Source organism: Spermophilus citellus (assembly GCF_964194105.1).
Source record: "Spermophilus citellus genome assembly, chromosome: 3".
Lineage (NCBI taxonomy): Eukaryota > Metazoa > Chordata > Mammalia > Rodentia > Sciuridae > Spermophilus > Spermophilus citellus.
In genome coordinates this window covers 136382993-136410448 of record NC_138184.1, presented here as the reverse complement: position 1 = coordinate 136410448, position 27456 = coordinate 136382993, and the positions used below count along the sequence as shown (strand labels likewise).

The following is a 27456-nucleotide window of genomic DNA, read 5'->3' as shown; positions in this document are numbered from 1 at the left end:
TGGTGTCACTGAATTGTTTAGGGCCTTGCTAAGCTGCTGAGGCTGGCTTTGAACTTGTGATTTTTCTGCCTCAACTGCTTGTGCTTCTGGGATTACAGGTGTGCACCTCTGTGCCCGGCTCAGGAAAGAAATTCTTGAGGTATAAAATACACAAAACCTAAAGAAAAAATATCTGATAAATTAACATTAAACATTTCTGTAGAGTTAAAATATAATGTGAAAATCTAGCCACAAAAGAACAGATATTTGCAAGCCACAAAACCAAGAAAGTGTTTATTTTTCAAGAAAATTGTAAGTAAATTAACAAAAAAGTCTACAAGTCAATAAGGAAAAAAACCCACAGAAAAATGGGCAATGGATATAAATTTGATGATCACAAAAAAGAAAAATTGAAAGGCCAATAAACACACAAATTTGCCTCCACTAGTAATAAGAGAAATGCAAACAGATAGGAATGACAAAATCCATTACTGGGAGGAACAGGAGTAATAGCCATGTTCATGCACTACCGACTGTGGTATAAATTGTTGCAACCATTTTCAAGAACAATTTATTTTCCATATCTGGTTATCATATTGAAAAATATTTGTTGAAATTATCTACTAAATCTTAGGTATATTAATCTAAAGAAAGTTTGGCATGTGTATGCACTGGCATTATGGGACCTTTAGGACAACAAATTGGAAACAAGCTGAATATCTATTGAGAAGATAATGGATATTGTATAAATTGCAAGTACTTTTATATAATAAATACAGTAGTAAAAAAATGAGTGAAATGCAACTTTAGCTATTAGTGACAATGCATCTCAAAATGATAATGTTCAGCCAAAAACTGCAAAAGGATATGAACAATGAAGATAAAATTTATATAAAACACTTTCAGTGATATTTATATATGTAGATATAATAATAAAAGTAGACATACTTTTATAGGGATAAACATCAGAATCTAGACAGTTTTAGCACTGGGGAATGGGAAGGTGAATAGGATTAGGGAGGGCCATACTGGAGACTTCGCTTCTATATGGGATTTTTTTTTTTTAAATCTAGGGGTACTGGCTGTATTTTATTATTCACCATTTTCTATCTTGTAAACTAGAAATATTTCATAACAATTCTTTTTGAGTTGGAGGTCTCACTATGTTGCCCAGCTGTCTTCAAAGGCACCACCATCCTATCTCAGCCCAAGTGGCTGGGATTACTCACATAAGCCACTATGCCACTGTGCCTGGTCATCACACACTTTTTAAAAAGAGAAAAATCATTCAGTTAGCAGTCAACTGCAGTACTCTAGGGGCGTCGGCTTTGTGGCACATAGCCGGCATTTAGCAAGTAGGACTATTGTGGTGACTGCTATTAGTACCATCAACATCAAGGTAAAGACCAACAGTATACTGGGATTGTGAGGAAAGATAATCTCAATGTTTAAGAGTAGCTAATTTGTGCTAGGTGATTTATCTTTTAGTCTTAAGGGAATCTAGTTGAGGTAATTTTCAAAGAAATTAAGGCTCACAGAGGCTATAGCCAGAGGGCACAACGGCTACATAAATTTCTAATGACTCATTCCCAGTGTTGTCATATACAAACACAGCCCATCCCAAATGCTCACACCCGTATCCAGTCTAGTTAACTCAAAAAAATTCAAACATCTTTCCCCTTTGATTCATAAGTAGCATGTTTTGAGTTAAATACAAATTCATATGCCACACACTTCAAGTGTGTGTACGGAATTATTGTAGTAGGAATATTTCAGAATACTACTATGTGCTAGAATATTAGTATTCTGTAACACTAGAATAGTATTGTATAATACTTGAATAGTAGTATTAAAGAATGCTTCTGGATTTATTTTCATCTGCTGCTTCTAACGCTGGGAGGAAGGCAGGGCGATTGTTTATTCTTGTTACATATTGGAGTAAACTAAAATAGAAAGTGGTTTAATCAGGTTTTTAACTCAGTGTACCTGTGCTTCATTAAATTTTATGTAAAATAGTGTATGATGGGAAAGGGTGTTTTTCTAGATAGTCAACTTTAATTGTATTTCCAAAGAAATTCATTATTCCTTCAAAAGGTAAAAAGACACATTAAATGATTTGCTTAAAGCCTAAAGTCACAGTTCTGTTGGAGCCCAACCCCCAAGTAATTTCTCGCATACCCCACTCTGAGAATTTGGTTCATTACAATCTACAGCATTAAGAATTACAGTAGATGGGGTAGGGAGAGAAGATGTGAAGGGAAGGGATGGGAGGGGAGGGAAGGGAAGGGGAGGGGGGATAGTAGAGGTTAGGAAAGGCAGCAGAATACAACATACACTAGTATGGCAGTAGGTAAAAAAGTGGATGTGTAACCGATGTGAACCTGCATTATGTATATAGGGTAAAAATGAGAGTTCATAATCCGCTTGAATCAAATGTATGAAATATGATATGTCAAGAACTTTGTAATGTTTTGAACAACTAATAAAAAAAAGATGCACATTAAAGATGTTACTGTTTACGTATTTTTTTTTTTTTTAGTCATGCTGACCAAGCGTTGGGATGGAAGCTTTATTAAATATGCTAAAATATCTTATTTGAGATGAATAATTTGTTTTGTTCAGTTGTTGGACAGTCATCGAATCTACGTGGGCGTTACTTTTCAGATGAACAAGTCGAGAATGACTTCACAAACCCTAGCACAGACTTGCCACACAAGAAGTGAATCTAATGCAGCAACGATGTAACATATCTAGATCTGCATAAATAACACATCCGAGACACAGATCATGAGCTGAGAATGGGATTTTCATTTCTCTTGGACGAATTAATGTCTTTGGATCCCTTACTCTCAGATAATAGTAAGGACGCAACTGGAGAGCTGCTCAAAATTCTCCCAACTCCAAAATTCTGTACAGTTGGATGGGATTTAAAATAGTAGGACGCGTTTTGCATACCAATTCTTAAACACAGTGCGTTAATTTTAGCCTCGTTTTCCCTATGTGAAAGGGTTTATCACTGGACCCAAGAGTGCAAGAACCTACCAGACCTGCCTCTTCCGAGGGCAAACCTGCAGCAGGGATTGGGGTGGCAAGCGGAGAGAAAGCTATACAGGGCCAACCCAGGGACCTCAAAGACGAGGGCGCTTAATCCTTTATTTAGGAATGAAGGAAGGCGGGAATGCCCGAATGCCGGATGGGAAGGGATCGGTTTAACAGGGTTGGGTATGTGAGCCTTAGGGGACTCCCTGGCCTAAGCCGGGAAGCAGTTGAAGCGAGGGAGCAGCCCCACCTAAGCGGTTGAAAGCAAGACCTCCCCTGGGAACCTCGGCTTGCTCACTGCACCACGTGATCAAACGCCGGGGGCGGGGAGAGATGCGCCCCGCCCCGCCCCGACCAGCGCGCACGCGCGCCGCTCCGGGCGCTGAAATTCAAATTTGAACGGCCGAAGGAGGTACAGTCCGACACTGGGAGCTGAGGGAAGAGGAGAGTTGGTTGTGGGAGAATTCCCGTGCCTGACTCCTTGTTTTCTCCAGGAGACACGCTGAGCCCAGACTCACTTTTCTTTTCCTGAATTTGAACCACCGTTTCCATTGTCTCGTAGTCCACACGCGAAGCCTGGGGCGATGGACCCCTTTACCGAGGTGAGAAAATTTGCGGGCGCAGCCAGTCATGACCCCTGTCGTCCCCCACCCTCCCCTCTGTCAACCTTTGAGCCCACCGGTGGGACGCGCGCGTGCGTGCGCGCGTGCGCAGTGAGTGCTAGCGTGTGGGGTTCGGTGCCGGGTGGGCTGGGCCAGCGACCCGGGGGTCTCAGGTGCGCTCTTTTCTGCCCCGGGGGTCTCAGGTGCGTTTGTTAGCGGTTTATTGTTGTTTGTTCCATGTAGAAGAAACTCTGGGAGTAAAGCTTTGACTCTGTTCATAAAAGACGGCAGTGAGAAAATTCCTGGCGTTCCCGGTTACAGCAATACCCCTTTAGAATCCTCCCTGTCCATTCCCTCCTTTCCCCAAAGAGTGAGGCTTGGGACCTGACGGAACAAGTCCTGCTGGAAAAAGCTGGAATCATTTGTAGGGTGGAGTTTGGTGCCCAGTGACTCAGCTGTGTGTGTGCAACCACTGCCGGGAAATCAAATGGGATGTCGTTTGCGGGGTTCTCGCGGCCCGCTGATGAGGTTTCACAGGGTGGGGTGTGTGCATTTAAGGATGCTGTTAACGACAGCAAAACCTGTCAAATAAGCTGGTGCTGGAACCTTTGTACTCATTCCCAGCGTCAACTCCGTTGCTCTGCTAACTTGCAAAGTTTCATACCGGGCATTGTAGTTTTTTTTTTTTTTTTTTTTGCATATAAATAACTTTATTTTATTTTATTTATTTATTTTTTATTAGTTGTTCAAAACATTACATAGCTCTTGACATTCTAGTTTTAGCTTCATGTTGAGAGTGTACATTGACACATTCGGAAGTTTCGTGTTGCTGGTTCGTCCACTCCCTTTTTATTCCAGCACAGTTCCTCTTTTTCTTTCACGAGGCTGTTGTGCAAGTTTCAAACTGTCATGTTTTGAGTTGTTACAAAGTGAGCCTAAAAGCGTTTTGTACACTAAATTGAAAAATTCAATGGAAAGTAGTAATACATTTTTTTGGGGAGATGTAGTTACAATTCCTTAACGCTAAGATATTAAAGATTTCAACAGTTAGAGTTTACTTGTATTCACAAAGCCATCTTTCTGTGTTTCACATATTTAGTCATCTTGGGATACAAAATATCAGTTTGTTTAAAGATTCTAATAGAAAAATCCAGGATTTAAAAAAAAATAGTTTAAAGAATAGGGCTGGCCATGCAATAAATATTTGTCACTAAAATTGAAGTAAAAAAAAAAAGGATACGTTATTTTATGTTATAATGAGACTAGAAGTCCTTAAAACAACAGTGTGTGTTCTCCTTAGTAACTAGAAGCATTTTGAAGGTTTTCTGAAAATTTCGACTTTATTTCATTTAAAAGTAAAATAAAACTAGTACAAATCTTAGTTAAAAGAAACTTCTTGTTTAGATAATCTTAGAATGTTTTTAGAAATATGTTTGGTTTAATGTATATAGTTTGTATTATGAAAAGTTGCAGTTGGAATAACAGTTTTGACATCTTTTTCCTTAATTGGTTATGAGTGAACCATTTGAATTGCTTCCAACTGTTAGGTGCTTAATAATAGCATTCATAACATTTTTTCACAATGACATGAACTACAGTTGCTTGTCTGAAAGGATTGAAAGTAAGTATAAAGTGACTTTCCCAAACAGGTTCCTTCTTAAAACCACAGAACACAAAAAACTATTCCAGAGACTACTTTCTCAGTTCTCCCAAGAGTGATTCATAACCAATGCCATCCTACATCAAAGCAGAGGTCTGGTTACATGAATGCCAGGGCATTAGGGCCTCATTCTCTTGGTAACTCTTTTTTGTTTGTTTTTATTTTTTTTAGTTGTAGATGGACACAATCTCTTTATTTTATTTATTTATTTTTATGTGCTGCTGAGGATCTAACCCAATGCCTCACCCATGCAAGGCAAGCACTCTGCCACTGAGCTACAATCCCAGTCCTCTTGGTAACTCTTAATGGGAAAGGCTAGACTCATTCTAAACTCTTCCTGAAGCAAGACTGTTCTGTATTAGTTCTCCCTGCTGCCACTTGGACCTACACACTCATTTTCCCTGCCCTTTCTGCCTGGTAAATTCTGAGTTGACCTTCAGCCCTCAATTTGATCTCCCTTCTTCAGAGGTGAATAACCTTTCACAGTAACAGTATTCATCTCCCTTGCATTTGCCTCTTCAGTGCTTTACTTGTTGAACTAGTTTCCTGCAGAGCTTGAGCTTCATGAAGTTAGAGGCTATTTCTATTCTGAGGCATTTCCCCCAGTGTCAAACACATATAATACCATTTTGCTGAATTAACATAGCAGACAGGCACCGAGTGCAAATTATTTTACAAACCTGTGAGAACATTTTGGCAATGTTCCTCTATATTGAAGAAAATTTCAAAATCAGTAGAATAGTATAATAACCCTTCATTCACTCATTATCTATTCTTTGCAGTTATCCACCTGTTGCTATTTTGTTTCACTGTAACTCCCTCTCACCTACCTCACAAATTATTTCGAAGCAAATCTAGATATCATAAAGTTTCATATACATATACTTCAATATTTATCACTAAATATTGAAAAAGGACTCTTAAAAAACATAATAACAATGTTATTGTCACACCTGAAAAATTGGCATTAATCTTTCATATATCAAGTATTCTGTGACTGTTCATATATCAGGTGTTTATATATACACATATTTTTTTAAAACTTTATTTTTAAATTTATTTTTATGTGATGCTGAGGATCGAACCCAGGGCCTTGCATGTGTTAGGCAGCACACTACCACTGAGCCCCAACCCCAGCCCTCAAGTGCTCATAAATTTTTGTACCTTATTTCTCTGAATCAAGATCTAGATGATCCACAGGGCAATATCTTCTAATGTTTTTCTTCATGGACCAACCATAAATAAAGAAAATAATTGTATGAAATTAATAAAAAATAATGATATGATATTAATTCTGCTGACAAATTCTTAAAAAGAGTAAGTAAGTTACTTAAGACAATTAATGGCAAAATGGTTAAGAGCTCAGACTCAGATCTGGATTTTGAATCCTGCCTTTTGCTCCTTTGTTGTTGTTTTTCCACATTCTTTATTGGTCCATTATAGTTGTACATATTGATGGGATTTGTTACATATTTGTACATGTGCATAGTATGCTTTGTTGCTACTTAGCTGTGTGACATATCCTGTTACTTGTGTCCCAGTTTCTCATCTGAAAAACAGTAGTGGAAAGAGAACCACCAAATAAAGTTTTGAAAGTGAAATGAATTAGTGTGTGCTAGATACTGAAAGTGTTTTATATTAAGTTTAGTATAATTGTTAATGATTGTTGTATTTATTGGGTGAATTTAAAACCATAGGTGAACTATTGAGAATATTGATATAACCTTTTTGTTTGAAGTCTGATCAAGAGTAATAGTAACTGGTCAAAGTATAGTAAACCCAGAGCTTTGTATGACGAGTAACAGCTTTTTTGTTGGAACTTTAAAAAGAAAAAGGCTATAATTAAAATTATTTGGCCAAGCATGGTAGTGTGTGCCTATAGTCTCAGTTACCCAAGAGGCTGAGGCAGGAAAACCGGAATCCAGGAGTTAGGGGCCCACGTGGGCAATATAGGAAGCCCCTATCTCTTAGAAATAAATAAATAAAATACTTTGTAAAGATTATCATTTATCGTGAGATACTTTATATTTTTCTATGCATGCATGGCTTAGTATAAATGAACAAACAAAATACTGCTACCATTTTGAAAGGAGACTTTCTGTTTTCTAGAATTAAATGAAAGTCTCTGTGTTGGCCTAGGAGAAAATCTGCTAGAGCACATTGAAAATAATAAGAAGTTAATTTATATTGAGTCTACTCTGTTTAAGAAGGGAGGGAAATCAGTAATATCTTCTAGAAAAATTTAAGTTAGAAATTTAGGGATACAAGTTTCTGTTATCCGAGATTCATTCATGAGGAAAATCTTATTTCCAAATTATGTTAGTTATTGCAGTGTGTTTTTAAAAATTCCTCTACTTTTTGAGAATATTATGTTTAAAGAATATTTAAATTATTTTATATATATATTAGTTGTAATTGGACACAATACCTTTACTTTATTTATTTATTTTTATGTGATACTGAGGATAGAACCCAGTGCATCGCCGGTGCTAGGCAAGTGCTCTATCACTGAGCCCCAACTCCAGCCTCACAATCTTTAAATTCTTGATACAATATTATGATGAAGGGCTACCTATACTTTATTGAGCAGTTTAGTTTATGTACTTTAGATATACAATTTCTTTTAAATTAATAAACTTTGGGGTTTACTAGCTTTATTTTATAGCTTAGGGATTTTTTTTCCTTATCTGCTATAATTTTTTTTTTAAAATCTGGGAATTTTGAATGTAATGCAAACAATAGATCACTTGTGTGTGTTTGAATGCAAAACCACATTCTTTTGTTGTGACCCATTCCTCATGGTAACTGAAGCTGTACTGACTCATAAGTATTCTAACTTATGAAAATGGAATATGGACACATCTTGGAATAAATAGGCTAGTTTTGTGTCTACAGAGTGACATATTTTATCTTGAAAACTATTAGACATTTATGAATTTGTGTAACATTATGATCACTTTTATGTTTATCAAGGAGACTTTTATTTAGGGGTAAAGGTCTTGTGTTTTGGAAGGCATTTGGCTAATAAATGGCTTTCAGTGACACATTTTGATTAGTGTCACTTCTTTCAATTGATTTTAAATGAGAATCATTCCTAAGAAGAGTAGAGAGTTGTGCCTTCTTCCCAAAACAGCTCTCCCTCCTTTTGCATGCTCAGAGGATTTCTTAAAAATTGTTATTCTGTTTTAATTAAGGAATTAAAAAGATTTAATTCTCCAGCTTGCACTAACTGCTGCTATGTCTGTGCAGGCTGTAAGAATCTGCATCTCTTCTTTAGTTGTGTCCATTTGAAAGAGAAAAAATTGTTTTACATCACACTGATTCAGATAAAAACATCAGGTAATTCAAAGCAAGAAAAGAGTATTTACAAGTTCACAGGATGACTAACATTTGAACTTAAAACTATTTTATAATATGTTGATGTTTACTTAAATAAAACATAAGATTGTATTGTTTTTCCTGTCTCTTAGGAAGTGTCTTATGAAAGGACTAATATGTCCGCTATCTCTTGCTGCTTGCCAAGATTTTCTATCTTAGTGACTGTATTAGTTTTGCTGCTGTAACACAGTACCACAAATTTGACGGCTTAAAATGACACATTTATTATGTTTCAATTCTGTAGATCACAGTCTGAAATGGATTTTACTGAGTTTAAATCAAGTGTTTGGGGCCAAGATTTCATTTGTTTTGGAGGCTCTAGAGAAAATTCCATTTACTTGCTTTTTGTAATTTCTAGAGACCCCTTGCCGTCCTTGGCTTGTGGCTTCTTTCTCCAACTTCAAAGCTACTAATCACCACTCTGACCTATTTTTCTATCACATTTTTCCTGACTCCAATTTTCCTGCCTCCTTTTGTCTTGTAAGGGGCATTGTGATTACATTTGGGCCCATCCAAATAATCCAGGATAATCTCCCCCTCTGAAGATTCTTAATCACATCAGCAAAGTCACTATTGTTCTAAGGTAACCTTCACAGATCAGAGGATTAGGACATAAACATCTTTGGGGAACCATTATTCTGCCTAACATGTTGACTTAAAACCACAGCTGGTTTATATCTCATGATTCAGTGGGTCAGTTTGTATTGTGCTCAGCTAGGCTGTTCTTCTGCTGGTCTTCCCCAGGGTCATGCAGGATTTGTTAGTGCTCTGACAAATTTTCTGGGCCTAGATAGTCTACAATAACCTTACTTATGGATCTGGTTGATGCTGGCTGTCAGGGAAACCATTTTGCCAGCAGGCTTAACCTGGGCTTTTTCATGTGGGGCAGTATTTTAAGGGAGGGAGAACAGAAACTGCAAGATTTCATGAGGTCTAAGATGGGAAATCATATAGAATATCACTTCTGCCATATTTTATTGGTCAAAGCAGATCACAAGGGTGAGAAAATAGATTATATCTTTTGATTTGAGCAGAAAGGATTTAAAATGTTATATCTTTACATATTCTATTGATCCTTAATATTCATATTTAATCTGTAATCATTCTGACATTGGGGTGCTCATTTAGTGAAATCTTGACTTAATGACTTGGAATTATCCTTTGAAATATATTTAACTGTTATCCATTTGGTGATTTTGGAAGATACCTGAAATTTTGTGAACCTTTGACTAACCTTGTATTTTAACATTCTCTAATACATATTTAGAAACTGCTTGAGCGAACCCGTGCTAGGAGAGAAAATCTTCAGAGAAAGATAGCTGAGAGGCCCACAGCAGCACCAAGGTCTGTCACTCATGCTAAGCGAGCCCGAGAGCCACTTTCAGAAGCAAGTAACCAGCAGCCCCTATCTGGTGGTGAAGGTAAAAGACTTCGCATGGGGGGAAGTAAAATTTCCATTTTTTGAAAGATATAATATGTGAATTTCATTATACATGCAAAAGAATCAAGATCTTTTGGAAACAAATATGCCTCTGAGGGCCTAAAACCTTTTAGGCTGGAGCAGAGTTTAAGAAATATTGCAAATAAAATAATTGAACTTTGTTTTCTTCAATTCCAGTTATTCTTAAAAACCCCAAGGGAAGAAAAATAAAGGAGCAGAGTAACACTTTATACTGGGAGTACTGTGGAATTTTTCACCCCAACAATCCCAGAGTAGCTGACCACTCATTTCCTAGATGGTGTCTCATATGAACAAGGCAGCAAATGGCAGACTGCTTACAAATGCTTGAGGTTTAATGAACCTTTTTTCATCTTGTGTTTGCTGAACCAACTCTTTAGGACTGGGTTGAAATTTAGATTGTTAATCTCTAGACATGGTAGAACACACAAGCACCCCATTCCAAACTCAACTGGAATCTTAACCAATTCTTTACTGAATTCTGCATACTCAGATAGCATTAGCAAGCTGTTTTAATTTTTTTCTGGAGTATGGACTTTTACATAAAAGTCTAGAGATAATCTTCCTTAGTACAACTTTAAAATACAGATCATTACAAAGGGAAAAACATTGTTACAAAAAAAGCAGAGAAGAGACTATGGGCCTGGCTTAGTTATTTTGGAAACTAACCTTAGAAGGATAATTTATTTTCATGTATTTTTATATTCTGAAAAGAGGGAGGGAAATGTGTTACATATAATTTGGTATTCAGTCAGAAACACAGGGACCTGGCCCAAGCTAGGATCCTTTTTTCTGTGTCACAAGTTTTGAGTACTATATACTTGAAAACTAGTGTTTGGAACTTCATTTTGGTACTCAAATTGAAATATTTACTATAAACTTGCAGAATTCTATATTTTCAGGCAGTGTTGCATGTTAACATAGAAACATTTTTTAAAAAAAATGGTTAGATGAATTCCTAGAAGGTAGTTCCATAAATGAGTTACCAAAGACCAGAATGTATCATGACTGTTTGATTAAGTTGGTATTGATGAGGGCAGTCATGACTTCCTGATAATGGTACTTTGGTCACTGCCAGAACAGAATACTTAAGTTAGAAAGCCAATGAAACTCACCTTATATGAAATTCACATTTTTACTTTTTAAAATGTTAATTTTTCTGAGATATATTGAAAGTCATTCCTGGATAGAAGTAATATGCTTTATATTTAGATACATCCTTTTTGTTTTAGGGCCTTTTTACTTTATTTTATGGGTGTTCATAGAAGTTTAAAATGTAAAATGTTAAGAATTTGTTTGGTATTGGCCATTTGCTTGTTCGGTCCCTGCTTTTCCTAAACCTCCTAAAACTGACAAGCCTTTCTACCCTTGCTTGTCAGTTAAATGTCCATGAAAGATTGTTTCAAAAACCAGAAAACCTGTTTTTTACCCTTATCTAAGCTGTGTAACTTTAGTTGGGTAATTTAATTTCTCGAGAAGTACTTGATTTATCTTCTCTAAAAATGAAATTATTAGATTATGGTGATCTTTAATATCTTAGAACACTGCAAGTATGAACTTTTTATTTCCATTAACTATGTCAAGTATTATGTTTATATCTTAAGAATAAATTTCTTTTCAGTAGAAATTTTAAACCAAAATTACATGATCACTTAAAGTCCTTCATATCATATTTCTAAGTTACTGAATAGTTTTCATATTTTTCTTGTAATTAAAAACAATGGAAATATTAGAGAAACATAATGATTCATTTATGTTAAATACCTACTTCAAGTTTTTTATGCTATAAGAAATTACAGATTTTTGAGTGTCTTTTTTTATTTATTCTTTTTAATGTAGTGAAATCTTGTACAAAGCCATCACCATCAAAAAAACGTTGTTCTGACAGCACTGAAGCAGAAGTTTCTGATGTGGAAAATAAACAACCAGTTGAGTCAGCGACTATAAAACCTTGTTCTCCAAGTCCTGTATCTCCTCAGGTGCAGCCACAAGCATCAGCTATTGTCAATGATTCTGTGGCTGTTCCAGCATCATTGCTGGGCGTGGGGAGAGGGCTGAAGTCAAGATTGGACACAACCTCAGGCTCCTCAGTTAAAACACGAATGCAAAAACTCGCAGAGCAGCGGCGACATTGGGATAATGATATGACAGGTAGAAGTTATATGGCTGGCCTGGTCCATAAATCTCTTTCAATAATATTCAACTTAGCATTTTGAAATTTTTATTAGTTATGAACACATTATAGATAAATGTTTTTGTTTAATCTATACGTAAGAGTATCATTTGCTTGCAAGTCGTTTGTATACCTGTAGTATATGTATACATTGGTTATGTTCTTATTGAAGTAGATTAGAAGAAGTTCTTGGACTATTTCACAGAAATTGAGCGTATAACTGAATTACCATCTATTTGCAATGAAACTGGTAGAGAAAAAACTAGACTAGGTATTATTAGCAGTGCTAACTCTTAGCTCTGTATTTAAGAAGCCTTATTTCATGGATTCACTAATTAAATATACTTCAAGTACCAAGCTATGTAATACTTTTTAGTAGGAGAGAGAAAAATGCCAAAAAAAAATTAAGCATCTGCAAAGCAAATTCTTATGCTACAGTGCAGAAAAGAGATGAAGTGATGGAATTTTTGCCTTTCATGCACCTATAATAAGATGAGATGCCTGAGAAATAAATCAACAATTATACAGCAGGGTTATTCAAGCTGTGATCAATTTTATTTGTCTCCTGACTTGTTCCAAACAAAACGCTTGGGATGACTTATGAAAATACTTGTATTGTATTGTAACAAGAAAAATAAGGAAATCAGGGTTGACAGAAAATATGAAAAGGAAGAACATAGAAGTGAAAGATGAAGTTAGTTTACTACATACGGGCCCTAAGGTTCTCCTTTTGCTAGCAGCCAATGCAAAGAGGTAAAACACTATCAGTGACTGAGTGTTTATAAACAAAAAGCAGAACCTTCTTTGGCCATAACACATGACAGAACTTTTTCCCATGTGTCCTCAAAGACGACTTTGTGTCATCTTTGTAAAGATATACCTAAAGTAAACCTATAAAACTTCACAAGGTAGGAAGATGTCCTGGCTCCAAACAGTTTAGTTGTGAGCCAGCATAGTACAGGTAGACTGCTGAGTACAGGTAGAAGCAGGTAGACAGCTTAAGTGCTGGTAAACAGCTCTGTGCAGGTAGGTAGCCAGTGCAGGAATAGCTCAGTTCTGGGAGAAGTTGTGTGCAGATACATAGTTCGTTGTAAATTGACAGCATAGTATTAGATAATAGCACTGTGCTGGTAAATAGAATCATCTGGGTAGACTACTCAGTGCTTTCTTATCTAAGGAAGCATACTTCAAGTTGTGGTTCTCAAGCTGGTCCACGCGTCTCAGAATCACTTATACTGTTGGATTAAATCTTAAAAGTGTGGTAGAGCCCTAGGTATACTTTTTTATTTTTTTAAAAGTTCTTTAATTATTATATATAGCCAGAATTAGATCAAGTGATCTGAAAAAATGGATGGACTACATATATTTTGGGCATTTTTCCATTACAATGAATTCTTTTAACTGGAATTTTGATAATTATTGGATGGTACTTTACAACTACTGTTCTGGCAGTGATGATCTTAATCTCAAGAGCAGCTATGACATTAATGTGATAGGCATTATAAATATATTTTTAAATATATTGTAAACATTTTTTGTTCTAATAGTATGTAATTCTTAAAACAATCTTATTAGATATATAACTACTATTATCTTTATTTTATAGAAGAGAAAACCAGGTTCAGAGAGGCCAAAAACCATGGCCATGGTTGGCAGGCTAAAATTCAGTCTCCAAAGATTTGGCCCTAATGCTCCTATTTTCAATTGCTTTCACCTCCCTGATGCTTTTTGGGCACATAACAGAGTTCACATAGTTTATGGTGTCATCTACCTATTAATTTTGACAGTGGGTGAGGTTAATAAGCATGTTTCTTTATAAAGCTTGAGGAGTTTAATGAGTAAATGTGCCTGAACAGATAACATTCCATTATTGTTTTATTGGAAATATTCATGGGTAGCAAAGTGTATATTTTTCTTAATTAAAGAAGAAATAACAACAGCAAAAGGTTGTGGTTTTATACTTGGTCAAAAAACAATGAGGGCCTGGGGTTGTGGCTCAGCAGTAGAGCGCTCTCCTAGCATGTACAGGGTGCTGGGTTTGATCCTCAGCACCACATAACAATAAAATAAAGGTATTGTGTCCAGCTACAACTAAAAAAAAATATTAAAAAGCAGGGTCCTATAAATTTGAGAGCATAAGTGATTTTTTGAACATTTTGAAAGCAAATATTAGCAAATGCCTAGCTCAGTCTTGACAGTAAATCTCATTAAGGCATCAGATCTTCTCTGATTTTTAAGAAATGACAGGAGGATTGCTAGTTTAAAGCCAGCCTCAGCAGTGGGGAGGCACTAAGCAATTCAGTGAGACTGTGTCCCTAAAAAAATATATATATAAAAATATCGATGTGGCTCAGTGGTTGAGAGTGCCCTGAGTTCAATCCCTGATACTCCCCCAAAAAAGAAATGAAAATTGTGACTCAAGTATTTGTAATAAACAGTTTATTAAATTCTAAACAAGACTGTGTGTATAAATCAGTTAATATTTGAGGATTTATACTAAAATGTAATTTATCTGAAGCCTTTCTGATAGAGATTAATTAGAAGAACCAGAGATATATTAAGTCCATTTCTAAAACAATATAATAAAACTGTCATCTGCTTAAAGGCAGTGCTTACTCTAAGGAAAATGACAGAAGTATGTAAAAGGGTATCAGGGAAAGTGTAGTCAGGGAACCTTTTCTGGAGGAATCAAAAGCTGGTAAACAGACTTTGAAGGACAGCTGGTTTTAGATAAGATAATGTAGGTGGAAAAAAATAATATATAAAAAGCACAGAAGTAAATAGTATGAATATACTTTGTGTAAAGAGCTGGTGTGTGGTACACAACTCCTGTGGTAGAAAAGCAAATGATAAATTTGAAAAAGGCAGTAGGATCCTGGTTGGGTTTAACTAGAGGTGATGGGGTGGTGAGTACCAGTAGAGTTTAAAGCAGGCAGGTGTTTTAGAAAGATCACTCTGGTATCAAAATTGAGAAGAGATTGGGCAGGGCAGAGATTTAAAGCAGGAAGTTGAGTTAGAAAGCTAATACCATAATCTAGGTGTACAATGTTGAAGGCTCATGGAAGTGAAAAGGAGAAAGTGGATTTGAGAGATTAGGAGGTAAAATCTATAGGAATTAATGACTAGATGGAGGAGAGGTGATAATTCTAGTCTCAATGACTGAGCAGTTGGTGAGGTCATTTGCTGAGAGGAAGGGGATTTTACTGGGGGTGATTTCTACTTTAGATATGTTATTTGAGATGCCTGTGGGAAAGCCAAATGGAGGTAACTGGCAGTTGGAAGACAATGATGGATAGGCTATGGAGACAGAAAGCTCATAGAGATGATGTCTTTTTTGGGGGTTGGGGATAGTTACTGGAGATTGAATTCAGAGGCTCTCGACCATTGATCTACATCCCTAGTCCTATTTTTTATTTTATTTTGAGACGGGGTCTCACTGAGTTGCTTAGCACCTCACTTTTGCTGAGGCTGGCTTTGAACTCATGATCCTCCTGCCTTAGTCTCCTGAGCCACTGGGATTACATGTGATTGCCACCGTGCCCAGCTGAGATGATGTCTTAAATGAAAAAGACATTCCATTTCATAATTCCATAACATAATACCAGTGATATGTTTTAGAGATGTCAAGAATACAATGCTAGTGTGTACTGGCATATAGTTTCAGTAGCAAAACCAACTTCAGGGCAGTGGTGTAGGCAGGTGATTTTAATGGTGACTGAATATTGCACAGGGAAGAAGATAGTAGCTAAAGAACACAAATGGTTTTTAAATTTTTATTTAAAAATTTTTATAGGTACGTTGTAATTATACCTAACAGTGGAATTAAGAGTGTGGATGTTGATAAGAAGATACTAATTTTTAAGATGAAAGAAACTTGAGTATATTTAATATTCAGAGAAAAAAGTTTGTAGAGAGGAAGAGGGTTGTTTGGAGCAAGATCCCTTAGAAGGTTTTGGAGGGAGAAGAATTAAAATTGCAGGCAGGGGTAGAAGCCTTAAACAGAAAGAGGGGTACCTCTTTCTTTGATTGAATTTGTGGAATAGGAAATGCATGACCTTTGGCCTCTGTATGCATATAGGTCTAAATCCTTCATCAGTTAAATCATCACTACTTGGGATTTATCTCCAAATGAACTAACTATAGGAAAACATTTGATTTGTTTTGACTCTGTGCTATCCAAATAGTAGCCTTTAGGTATATAACTATTTATATTTAAATTATTTAAAGTAAAATTTAGTTTCTGAGTTCAAGTACTTATTGGCTACAAGTGAGTAGGGATACTGTATTGAAGAGCATAGATACAGAACTTCATTGTCAGAAAATTCTGTTGTAGGGCACTGGACTAATTTATTTTTAAAACAAAAAGTTCCTGTGGGATATTTAATCTTAAATTGTGTGGTGTTATAATATCGTTAATTAATTTCAAAAATATAACCTAAATAGATGGTATATTAGCATCTGTAATAGATCAATAAATTGAAAAAAGTTGGTGTTAAACAGTGTTTTCTTTTTAAATTTAGATTAGGTATCATTTGATTTGAAGAACTATTGTTAAATTTAAGTAGCTTGGTATTTTATGCACACAAAAGCTTTTACTGGTTCTTAAACCTATTAATCTCATTTAAAAATTCTGTATAGAATGATCCTGTTATTATACATGAGTATAACTCTTAAACATGGTTTTAACTTTTTTTGAAAATATCTTCAGATGATATACCTGAAAGCTCACTCTTATCATTGCCATCTGAGGAAAAGGCAGCCTCGCCTCCCAGACCACCCCTTTCAGATACTTCAGCAACCCCACTTGGGAGAAGGGGCCGTCTGGCCAATCTTGCTGCAACGATTTGTTCCTGGGAAGATGATGTAAGTTACTCATCTGCAAAGCAAAACAGTGTACAAGAACAGCCTGGTACTGCTTGTTTGTCCAAATTTTCCTCTGCAAGTGAAGCATCTGCTAGGATCAATAGCAGCAGTGTTAAGCAGGAAGCTACATGCTGTTCCCAAAGCGATGGGGATGCCTCTTTGAATAAAGCCCCATCCTCTAGTGCTGCTGATGAGTCTTTGGCTACAGCCTCAATTTCCAGCTCTTTGGTGAGTTAATACCATTTTGGTCTTTAAAAATCTTTTTTGTTATGACTAGTAATCATAATATATAAATGTAGGTATTTATTTTATAGTATATGCATGATGATTTATATATTTTTTAGAATGTTAGTTTTACAGAAAGTGAAAATCATAAGTTTGGTAATCTATTCCAAGATAAATTAGCATTTTGCAACTGAAATTACACTAGTTAATGCAGATCCAAAGTATATAATGATATGACAGAGCCTCTTGGTCATCAAAGGGAAGGTAAGCTCTAAAAATTAATTCCTCCATTAGAATGCTATATAGATACAAATAATTAGATGATATTGACTATTTCTAAAAGACATAATAAATTAGTGGCTATAGTTGCCTCCAGGAAGGCAAATTTCTAAATAGTATTATTTTGGGGGGATACTTTCATTGTATGTTCTTTTCAGATATCTGAAACTTTTTTACTTTAAGTGTATTACCTTGAAAGTTTTAAAAAACCATGTTAAAAAAAGTGAGAAAGAAGCAGAGTGTCATGTTCTTGACCACTATCTTTTAGTGTAGAATTTTTGGAATTCGACTTGTACTCAGTCGCAGTTTTCCCAAATAATTAGAAGTGTGGCTTTGCACAGATTATTTAATTTTATAAAGCCTTATTATTCTATATGTAAAATGGGGGGAAAGGGTATTAGCAGGGCTGAAAAAGTTAATATGCATAGCACTTAGCACAGTGCCTCCCTACATCATAAATATTGAATAATTTATTTATAGTTAGCCATCAGGTACATATAGGTTGAGCATTCCTAATCTAAAAATCTGAAATCTGAAATGCTCCCAATTCTGAAACTTTCTGAAGGCTGACATGATACCACAAGTGGAAAATTCCATAGCAGGAAACCTTGTTTTAGGCATAAAATTATTAAAAATGTCATATAAAATTATTTGCAGGGTATGTATTTAGGTGTATATGAAATTTAAATGATTTTTTTTTTTTTTTTTGGTCCTGGGAATTGAACTCATGGCCTCATGTGGGCTAGGCAAGCACTCTGCCATTAACCTATATATGTTCAGACTTGGGTCACACCTGCCAAGATACCTCATTACAAATATTTCAAAATATGAAAAAGTCCCAAATTTGAAACACTTCTGTCCCAAGCATTTTGGATGAGAGATGCTCAACCTGTATTTGGTTGAATTGATTAGCTTAAACAAAATACAGATTAAAACTATAATTTTATCTACTATAGTTAAGAATTTAATGAAGATACTAGTAACAATAATGAAAAAAATTATAAAGTAGGGAGTCACCTATCAATATAATATGTGGACTAAGCTACATATTATAATTTAAATAATAACATTTTGTAAGTTGATTTTTTTTTTCAAACCAGTTTGAACCATCAGAGGTCATGAAGTTTTTTCGTAAGTCTTATATAGAGGTTACTGTAGGATTTGAATTGTTTTGTTATAGGACTACCTATAAGTATTGTGAATGTTATTGTTTACTTTAAGTGTTATCATGTTTCAGAAATCTACTTGTTCCCCAGCGAAATATTCTACATCTATCACCAGTGCTAAAAATTGTGAGGTACAAAATCCTGAGCTACTTCAAAAAACTTCTGTTAGTCCTCTGAAAACAGAGGTATCGAAATCAATTGTGAAGCCAACTTTATCCCAGACAGTTCCATCCAAAGAAGAACTAAAATCAGAAATTTGTCTGCAGTCTCAATCTAAAGACAAATCTACAATACCAGGTTATGTATTTTTAAAAAATCTAAAGTTGCTGCTGACTATATTTAAGATATGTATCTCAGCATTTTGAATATTTCCAATTGTGAGTGATAAGATGTTGGTTTGCCATGGCAAGTGCCCAAACATTCTAAGACTTCTTATTGAGCTTTAATTGATTGAATGAATATTTATTACTAGCCTATTAATTGGACATAGTTTTTGTCTTGTTACATTTTAACAGTTTAAACATGCTTTTCCTGGGATAATCCTGTTAGATACTTTTAAAATTAATTTGGACTTTTAAAACTAATTTGGATGCAGAAAAGCATATGTAACTGGGAACCACATTTTAGGGGCAAAATGAAAAAACATTCTTGTAACCAGGTGTGCAGAGCAGTGCTTCTCAACCTTCATTGTGAAGTCACCCTAACAGAGAAGTAAGTGTGCATACAAATGACATCACTCTCAGTTATCTTTACATATGTGTGTACTGTGTCTGAATGCATGCAAATAGAAGTTTGTATTTCTTACCATAGTAAACTGATACTCCATGAAATGCTCTATTATATTATGATAAACATATATCTTCTGGCACAATTCACATATTGTTGGTTGAGAAATGCACAACTAAACAATATGGCGCAAATAAATGGTGATAGTATTGACTTTGAACTGTATTCTTTTTTCATTGGAAAGATTATTTTAATCTGAAAAATAAAATCTTCCCAGAAACTAGTTATCCTAAAGGGAAAGTAGACAGAAAAATGAATGGAGTAGGTAGAAATTATTAGCAAGTTTCCAGATAGACTAAAATGAAAATTAGAAATAAGGGGTTAGGGGATAGCTCAAAGGTAGAGTGCTTGCCTAGCATGTACAGGATCCTGGGTTCAATCCCTAGCAGCCCCATACTCCCAAAAAAGAGGAATTGAAAGCAATATCTTCACATGGAATAGGACTAGTTAATTCCAGTTTCCTAAAAACTTCAGGCTTAGATAAGAAGCATTCTTTTTATATTCTTAGTTACTGTGTGTAATCAGAATCACATTACCAGATCCTTAGAGATATTTAATTTAGATGTTTCTTTGTATTCGTAATGAACTCTAGTTTGAGATATGGTATAAAGTGGTAATAAGTGACAGGTGAAGTCCTCAAAGTATGACAACAGACAAATTTTGCCCTTTAAAAAAAAAAAAACAAAGTTTTCTTGGAACAATGCCACATCCTTTTGTTAACAGATTTTCCTGTGGTTGCTTTCATGCTATAATGAAGAATTATATAGTTGCAATAGAGGTCACGTGGGCTACAAAACCTAAATATTTACTCTGATGATTTATAGGAAATTATTTACTATTGACATAAATAAGCTTATTTTTATATGATGGAGGAGGTCACATATACATCATTTGCCCTACTATAAATGTAACTTACTCTTTCAAAGAAGTATTATTTTAAGACTTTGTAAAATCAAGACATCCCTTTGTTGAGTTGGATAATTCATAATTTTTCTTTTGGTTTGGGGGGGAACTGCAGATTTTCATGTAGTAGACTTGTAAGAGAAATATAAAATAAATTGAACTTTAGAAATGTAAGTAGTTAGAGGTTATTATGGTATAATGGTCAGGACACTTATTTTTAAGGGGAATTTATTAATTTATACGTAGTTTACTTCTGACCACTTAAATTATTATTGTTTCATTTGAGAATTTTCTAATCCTCATTGCCCTTTTACTCTACCTTCTTAATTTTTTTTTTTCCTCTTGTGATGCTGGGAATGGAACCCAGGGCCTTGTTTATACTAGGCTAGTGTTCTACTGAGTAATATCCCAAGTCCAAAATTCTTGGTTTTCGTTTTTGTTTTTGTTTTCCTCTTTTAAAGAACTGAATTCTAATTTAAGAACATGCAATTAAATAGAATTATATAGTAATTCTGTGAATATTTTCTTTGTGAATTTAGGTTCCTAATAGAATCAAAGCATATTGTAACTATAATGGATTTATAACTTTTCCCATAGAAATTATTATTATGACTTATTTTGAGTAGCCTCCAAAAATGTGTATGTTGTCTGTAGGAGGAAGAGGAATTAAGCCTTTTCTGGAACGCTTTGGAGAGCGTTGTCAAGAACACAGCAAAGAAAGTCCCTCTCATAGTACACCCCAGAGAACTTACGTTATCACTCCAAATACAAAGGCCATTCAAGAAAGATTATTTAAGCAAAACGCATGTTCATCTACTACCCATTTAGCACAACAACTCAAGCAGGTATGGCTTGTTGGATTTAACATTTTTTATTGCATGGTCTCAGCATGGAACCTAGAAATCAAGATGTGAATTCTGATACCAGTCTTTTTACCTGAGATAAATAACATCTTGATCTTCTGTGCCACGTTTCGCAAATTGGAAATTTTGTCTATTCTATTTGCAATGTGAACTTTAAAATTTTTGAACTGGCTCTTGTGTAAAGTACTACTTTTGATGGGTTTAGGAACGTGAAAAGGAACTAGCATGTCTTCGTGGCCGATTTGACAAGGGCAATTTATGGAGTGCAGAAAAAGGCGAAAACTCGAGGAGCAAACAACTAGAAACAAAGCAGGTATTGTAAACAAAAGATAAAAGCAAACTTGGTAGCTAAGTAGTGTTGGTATCTAATTTGTAGTTCTGTATTGTAGAACTAAATTTTTTACACACTTTCCTGTTCAATTAAGTGTGACACCTTCCTTTCATAAACCGCTTAGACACTTTCTTTTCATAAACTGCTTAAATGTACATAACAACTTTACTTTTCTTACTATATTTTCTCTTTCAGGGGAACTTTACCATATTCACTGATGACCTTAAAATCAAATAAAAAATTATTTTCACCATTCACTTTTAGATAGTTAATTCTTCTGAGATGCTGGTTCCAAAATGTTTTCCAGAATCTACTTTTGTCATTGATGACTATTTACCTCTCTCAAAATACCATAGTTATATGATCTGTAATTCTTTCTGTTAACACATACCTTCCCAATTTTTCTTTATTCTTATCAAATTTCAGTCTTCAACAAAATCTCACTTGAATGTAGACTATGTTCTATTTTATTTACATGCCTACTACATACAAGGTATTGTGTTAGAATATATTTTGAGCTAATAGAAACATAGTAGGGACAAACGAAGTACAAATGTAATCAGCATTCTTTGAGAAAGGTCTACCTGCTTGATTTTTTTTTTTTTTATCAGTTTTCTTGCTTAATAAGTGACCTTCCCAGAGTTTTGACCTCAACCTCTTTTTCCCCCCTCTTATTTGTCCAGGGAATTCCCTGTCCCATCTAAATTCAGCCAAAGGCAAAAATGCTGATGAGCTCAGCTTTGTTATGTGCTTATCTCACTACTGAACTCTAGGCTTGATTGTCTAGTAATTCTTTGCAAAACTTTTTCCTGGTAGTCTTTGTCTTCTTATTGTTTTATTCTATATTTCATCATGTAAAAAATAAATCTAGAAGATCTTTGGCTTCTTCCCCTTTTTTATTTGTGCCTTCCCATGTGCTTGCCCTTATTGCACATGCACATAAACACATATGTCCAGTTATAAGCTTTGTATTGGACACCCTGTTTCTAATTTGGCTACTCCCAATCCTTCTTTCTCATGGCTGCCAGAGAAATATTTTTTAAAGGCAAATATTCATGTATTCCCTTGCTTAAAATTTGGGGAAGCTCCCCATAAGTATCATGAGAAAAATGCGTGAACGGCTTGGTTTGAAATGTGTCACTTCTTGCTGGACTCTTTCTCCTGCTCTTCCAGAGATGTGCTTCAGCCCTGTCATACAGAGTATTTGCAGTTTTTCGAATGTACCCAATTTTTCAGATCTCTCTCTACCTTTATCTTCCTGTTCTTTCTGTCTGGAGTAGGAGTAAGCAGAGAGTAGGAGTGCCATAAGTTTGCACTGGAAGGAAGGAAAGAATGTGCTGATCCTTGCCACCAGCGTACAATGGGCTGCTGTTATCTTACAACACCTCTCCAGGTCCTCTATGCTCCTCACTATTTTGCCTCCTTTGGATGCAAACTATTCACAGAGTGCTGTCTCCAATTTTTTTCTTCTCTCTTATCTTAAGGTCTCTCCACTTAGGCTCTTGCCACTATCCCCTCCCCATTTGTGATCTTCAGTGATCACTTTCAATCCCCACTTTTTTCTGGGTTGACCTATTGGCATTTGACATTTTTGATTATCTTTTCTTTGAAGATCTACCATTATGTATATTCTCTTGGTTTTCCTCCCATTCTTTGGAGAGTATAGGGCAATGGCTCTTAACTATTTTGTACTACATAATTCCATTAAGCCTATGAAATTCCTCCCCAGACAGTGGCACATATATGTGAACAAAATTCTGAACATAGTAATAGGGAGTTCAGGGCTCTCCTTTCCACAAAAGAAGCAGCAAAGAGATAGGAGGAAAATGTAATTGAGTACAGTGTTAAAGTCAAATGAAGAAGGAAAGCTTGGGGAGGGAAGGCATGGTCAGTATTATCAAGTGTGGGTTGAATCAAATTTACTGGGGTTTGAAGTAAGTTTGTTGTGATGTGTGGAGCAGTTTTGGTGAAGTGGTGAAAAATGCCGTAGTAATGGATTGAGGAGAGCCGAGGAGGCGAAGAGTAGAACCAGTGAGTGTAGGCAGTTCTTAGCAGTTTGGTTCTAAAGGGGAGAGAGAAGGCAGTTGGTGCTGGAGGGGAGGAAGAAGCAAGGTACAGTTTGTGTTTGTTTTCTGGCTTTTTGAGACTCAAGTCAATTTTGTGTCAATGTAAAATACCTAGTAGCAAGCAAAAAGTTAGAGAAGTTAAGAAGATTGAAGGGAGAGAGGTGACTGTGCATGAACTTGGAGCACAGTGATGGGAACAGAACCAATTTGAACAATCTTGTGTGATAAAAAGGAAATGGGTGGGGCTGCAGGGTATAGCTCAGTGGTAGAGTTTTTGCCTAGTGTGTGTGAGGTTCTGGGTTCAATCCTCAGCATTACAAAAATACATACATGCATACATACATAAAGAAGAAGTGAAACTCCAGGTACTGGTGGTCTTAGGATCATGATGGCAGAAAACTGATGGACTATCTGTATGATAGTGCCTATTTTGTTCATTGTTAAGAAAAAGAAGGTGACCACTTCCCAGCCTTTTGCTAAGATCCAGTATAGGAAGGAAAGGTAATAGGTGTAGTACTTACAGGATGGTGGAAGAGAGGGCTAACAGGGAAACGAAAAATAGGGAGTACTGCTGAGACTTAGATGTGATGTGAGAACATAAATTTATTTATTATTTTATTTTATTTTATTTTTTTACCAGGGATTGAACCCAGGGTGATTAAGCACTGAATCACATCCATACCCTTTTTGTTTATTATCTTGAAACAGTCTTGCTAAGTTGCTCAGGGCCTCACTAAGTTGCTGGCTGGCTTTGAACTTGTGATCCTCCTGCCTCAGCCTCCAAAGTCATTGGGATTACAGGCATGTTCCACTACGCCCAGCTTAAGACTATAAATTTATAGTGGAACCAAACTCCATAGATGAATTTTCTCTAGATATGTCAAAAGAGCCTGGATAGAGATTTAGAGAAGTTGGGTTGTTCCAGGATTTGGATATTATCAGACAAGAGGAATGGAGGTATGCTTAAGTTAAGGAAATTGAATATACTGGTAGGATAATAGTTTCAATGAAGGGTCATTAGATCTATCCTGGATTGAAGGTATAAGAAATTAGGTAGAGATGAAAGGAAGAAAAGCATCAAATAACCAGAGGTATCTATGACACCAAAGAATGGGATCTTATAATTCCTAAGCAAGAGGACTAGAGAGGTTGGAGATGTGGTTATGGTGAGATATTTGGGTTTGGGATTTCAGAGAAGCACAAATAGATTTAAGGTGATGGCGTTAGAGCAATAGTAAAAGTATCTGGAGTTGAAGTGTTCATGCAGTTGAGAGGCCGAGGTATTTATTGTTTGGATAGCCCTGTGGCTTCTTATGTCATCTTGATGATGGCAGGTTTTGAACTAGAGATGTGTTGGAGAATGGGGAGAGAGATTCTTGTATTAACTGATACTAATGAGTTGGGATTGAGAGGCTGGAGAGTACACTATAACCAAATGGCTCATCTCAAAGAATAAGAGCTTTAAAAGGGTTAAAGCTGGACACAGTGGTGCATACCTGCAATTTCAGTGACTCAAGAGGCTGAGGCAGGAAGATTGCAAGTTCAAGGCCAGTCTCAGTAGCTTAGCAAGATCTTGTCACAAAATAAAAACAATAAAAGGAATTGGGGGATGTAGCTCAGTGGTAAAGTACTCCTGGGTTCAATCCCCCCAACCCCCTAAAAAAGCAACTTAAAAAAGAGTTAATATCATGGAAACATTAAGAACTAATGAGGAGGCTATTGCCATGTTGTCAGGGTTTAGGGGAGAGAACTACTTTTATTTCAGATGTTGTAGGTTAAGTCCTGTTTTTACCAGAGAGTAAGTTGTTTTTTTTTTTTTTATTAGAATGAAAGTGGAGGGAATATTTAGTGAAGGAGATAAAGATTTAGAGTGTTTGCTATGAAAGAGGACCGTTTGGAAAGGCTAAAAGGTTTTTTTTTTTTTGTTTATTTTTTAAATTTTTTTATTGATTATTTAAAGCATTACATAGCTCATGATATATCATCTTTCATACATTTGACTCAAATTGTGTTTTGAACTCCCATTTTCACCCCAAATACAGATTGCAGAATCACATCTGTTACATATTCACATTTTTACATAATGCCATATTAGTGACTGTTGTATTCTGCTACCTTTCCTATCCCCTACTATCCCCCCTCCCCTCCCCTCCCCTCCCATCTTCCCTCTCTACCTCCCCTGCTATTGTTCAATTCTCTCCCTTTTTTTTCCCTCCCCCTTGCCCCTCATAACCTCTTATAATTTTATGTGTCATTGAAGGTCTCCTACCATTTCCATATGCTTTCCCTTCTCTCTCCGTTTCTCTCCCCCCATTCGTCTTTTTTTACTGTAGTCTTTTCCTCATGCTCTTCCTTCCTGTTCTGTTCTTAGTTGTTCTCTTTATATCAAAGCAGACATTTGGCATTTTTTTTTAGGCCTTGGCTAGCTTCGCTTAGCATAATCTGCTCTAATGCCATCCATTTCCCTGCAAATTCTATGATTTTGTCATTTCTTAGTGCTGCATAATACTCCATTGTGTATAGATGCCACATTTTTTTTATCCATTCATCTATTGAGGGGCATCTAGATTGGTTCCACAGTCTAGCTATTGTGAATTGTGCCGCTATAATCATTGATGCAGCCGTATCCCTATAGAGCGCTCTTTTAAGGTCCTCAGGGAATAGTCCGAGAAGTGCGATAGCTGGGTCAAATGGTGGATCCATTCCCAGCTTTCCCAGGAATCTCCATACTGCTTTCCAAATTGGCCTCACCATTTTGCCCCACCAGCAGTGTACAAGTGTACCCTTTTCCCCACATCCCCGCCAACACTTGTTGTTGTTTGACTTCATAATGGCTGCCAATCTTACTGGAGTGAGATGGTATCTTAGGGTGGTTTTGATTTGCATTTCTCTGATTGCTAGAGATGGTGAGCATTTTTTCATGTACTTGTTGATTGATTGTATGTCCTCCTCTGAGAAGTGTCTGTTGAGGTCCTTGGCCCATTTGTTAATTGGGTTATTTGTTATCTTATTGTTTAATTTTTTGAGTTCTTTATACATTCTGGATATTAGGGCTCTATCGGAGGTGTGGGGGGTAAAGATTTGTTCCCAGGATGTAGGCTCTCTATTTACCTCTTTTATTGTTTCTCTTGCTGAGAAAAAACTTTTTAGTTTAAGTAAGTCCCATTTGTTTATTCTTGTTGTTAACTCTTGGGCTATGGGTGTCCTATTAAGGAATTTGGAGCCTGACCCCACAATTTGTAGATCGTAGCCAACTTTTTCTTCTATCAGACGCAGTGTCTCTGATTTGATACCTAGCTCCCTGATCCATTTTGAGTTAATTTTTGTGGATGGCGAGAGAAAGGGATTCAATTTCATTTTGTTGCATATGGATTTCCAATTTTCCCAGCACCATTTGTTGAAAATGCTATCCTTCCTCCATTGCATGCTTTTAGCCCCTTTATCAAATATAAGATAGTTGTAACTTTGTGGATTAGTCTCTGTGTCTTCTATTCTGTACCATTGGTCTACCCACCTGTTTTGGTACCAGTACCATGCTGTTTTTGTTACTATTGCTTTGTAGTACAGTTTGACCTCTGGTATCGCTATGCCTCCAGATTCACACTTCCTGCTTAGAATTGCTTTTGCTATTCTGGGTCTTTTGTTTTTCCATATGAATTTCATGATTGCTTTGTCTATTTCTAC

General features: G+C 36.0%; 1 protein-coding gene across 3 annotated transcripts in view; it reads left to right on the top strand.

The window, feature by feature from the left end:
- Positions 1 to 3479: 3479 nt before the first annotated feature.
- ANLN (anillin, actin binding protein) overlaps positions 3480 to 27456 on the top strand; it is a 61513-nt gene continuing 37536 nt past the window's right edge. For all 3 annotated transcript variants that reach the window (XM_081284673.1, XM_081284672.1, XM_081284671.1), the window contains exons 1-7: positions 3480 to 3620; positions 9926 to 10079; positions 11957 to 12268; positions 16999 to 17381; positions 18895 to 19120; positions 21167 to 21357; positions 21581 to 21688. In XM_081284673.1, coding sequence (XP_081140799.1) covers positions 3603 to 3620; positions 9926 to 10079; positions 11957 to 12268; positions 16999 to 17381; positions 18895 to 19120; positions 21167 to 21357; positions 21581 to 21688 — 1392 coding nt within the window. In that variant the 5' untranslated portion in view covers positions 3480 to 3602. The remainder of the gene's footprint in view (positions 3621 to 9925; positions 10080 to 11956; positions 12269 to 16998; positions 17382 to 18894; positions 19121 to 21166; positions 21358 to 21580; positions 21689 to 27456) is intronic.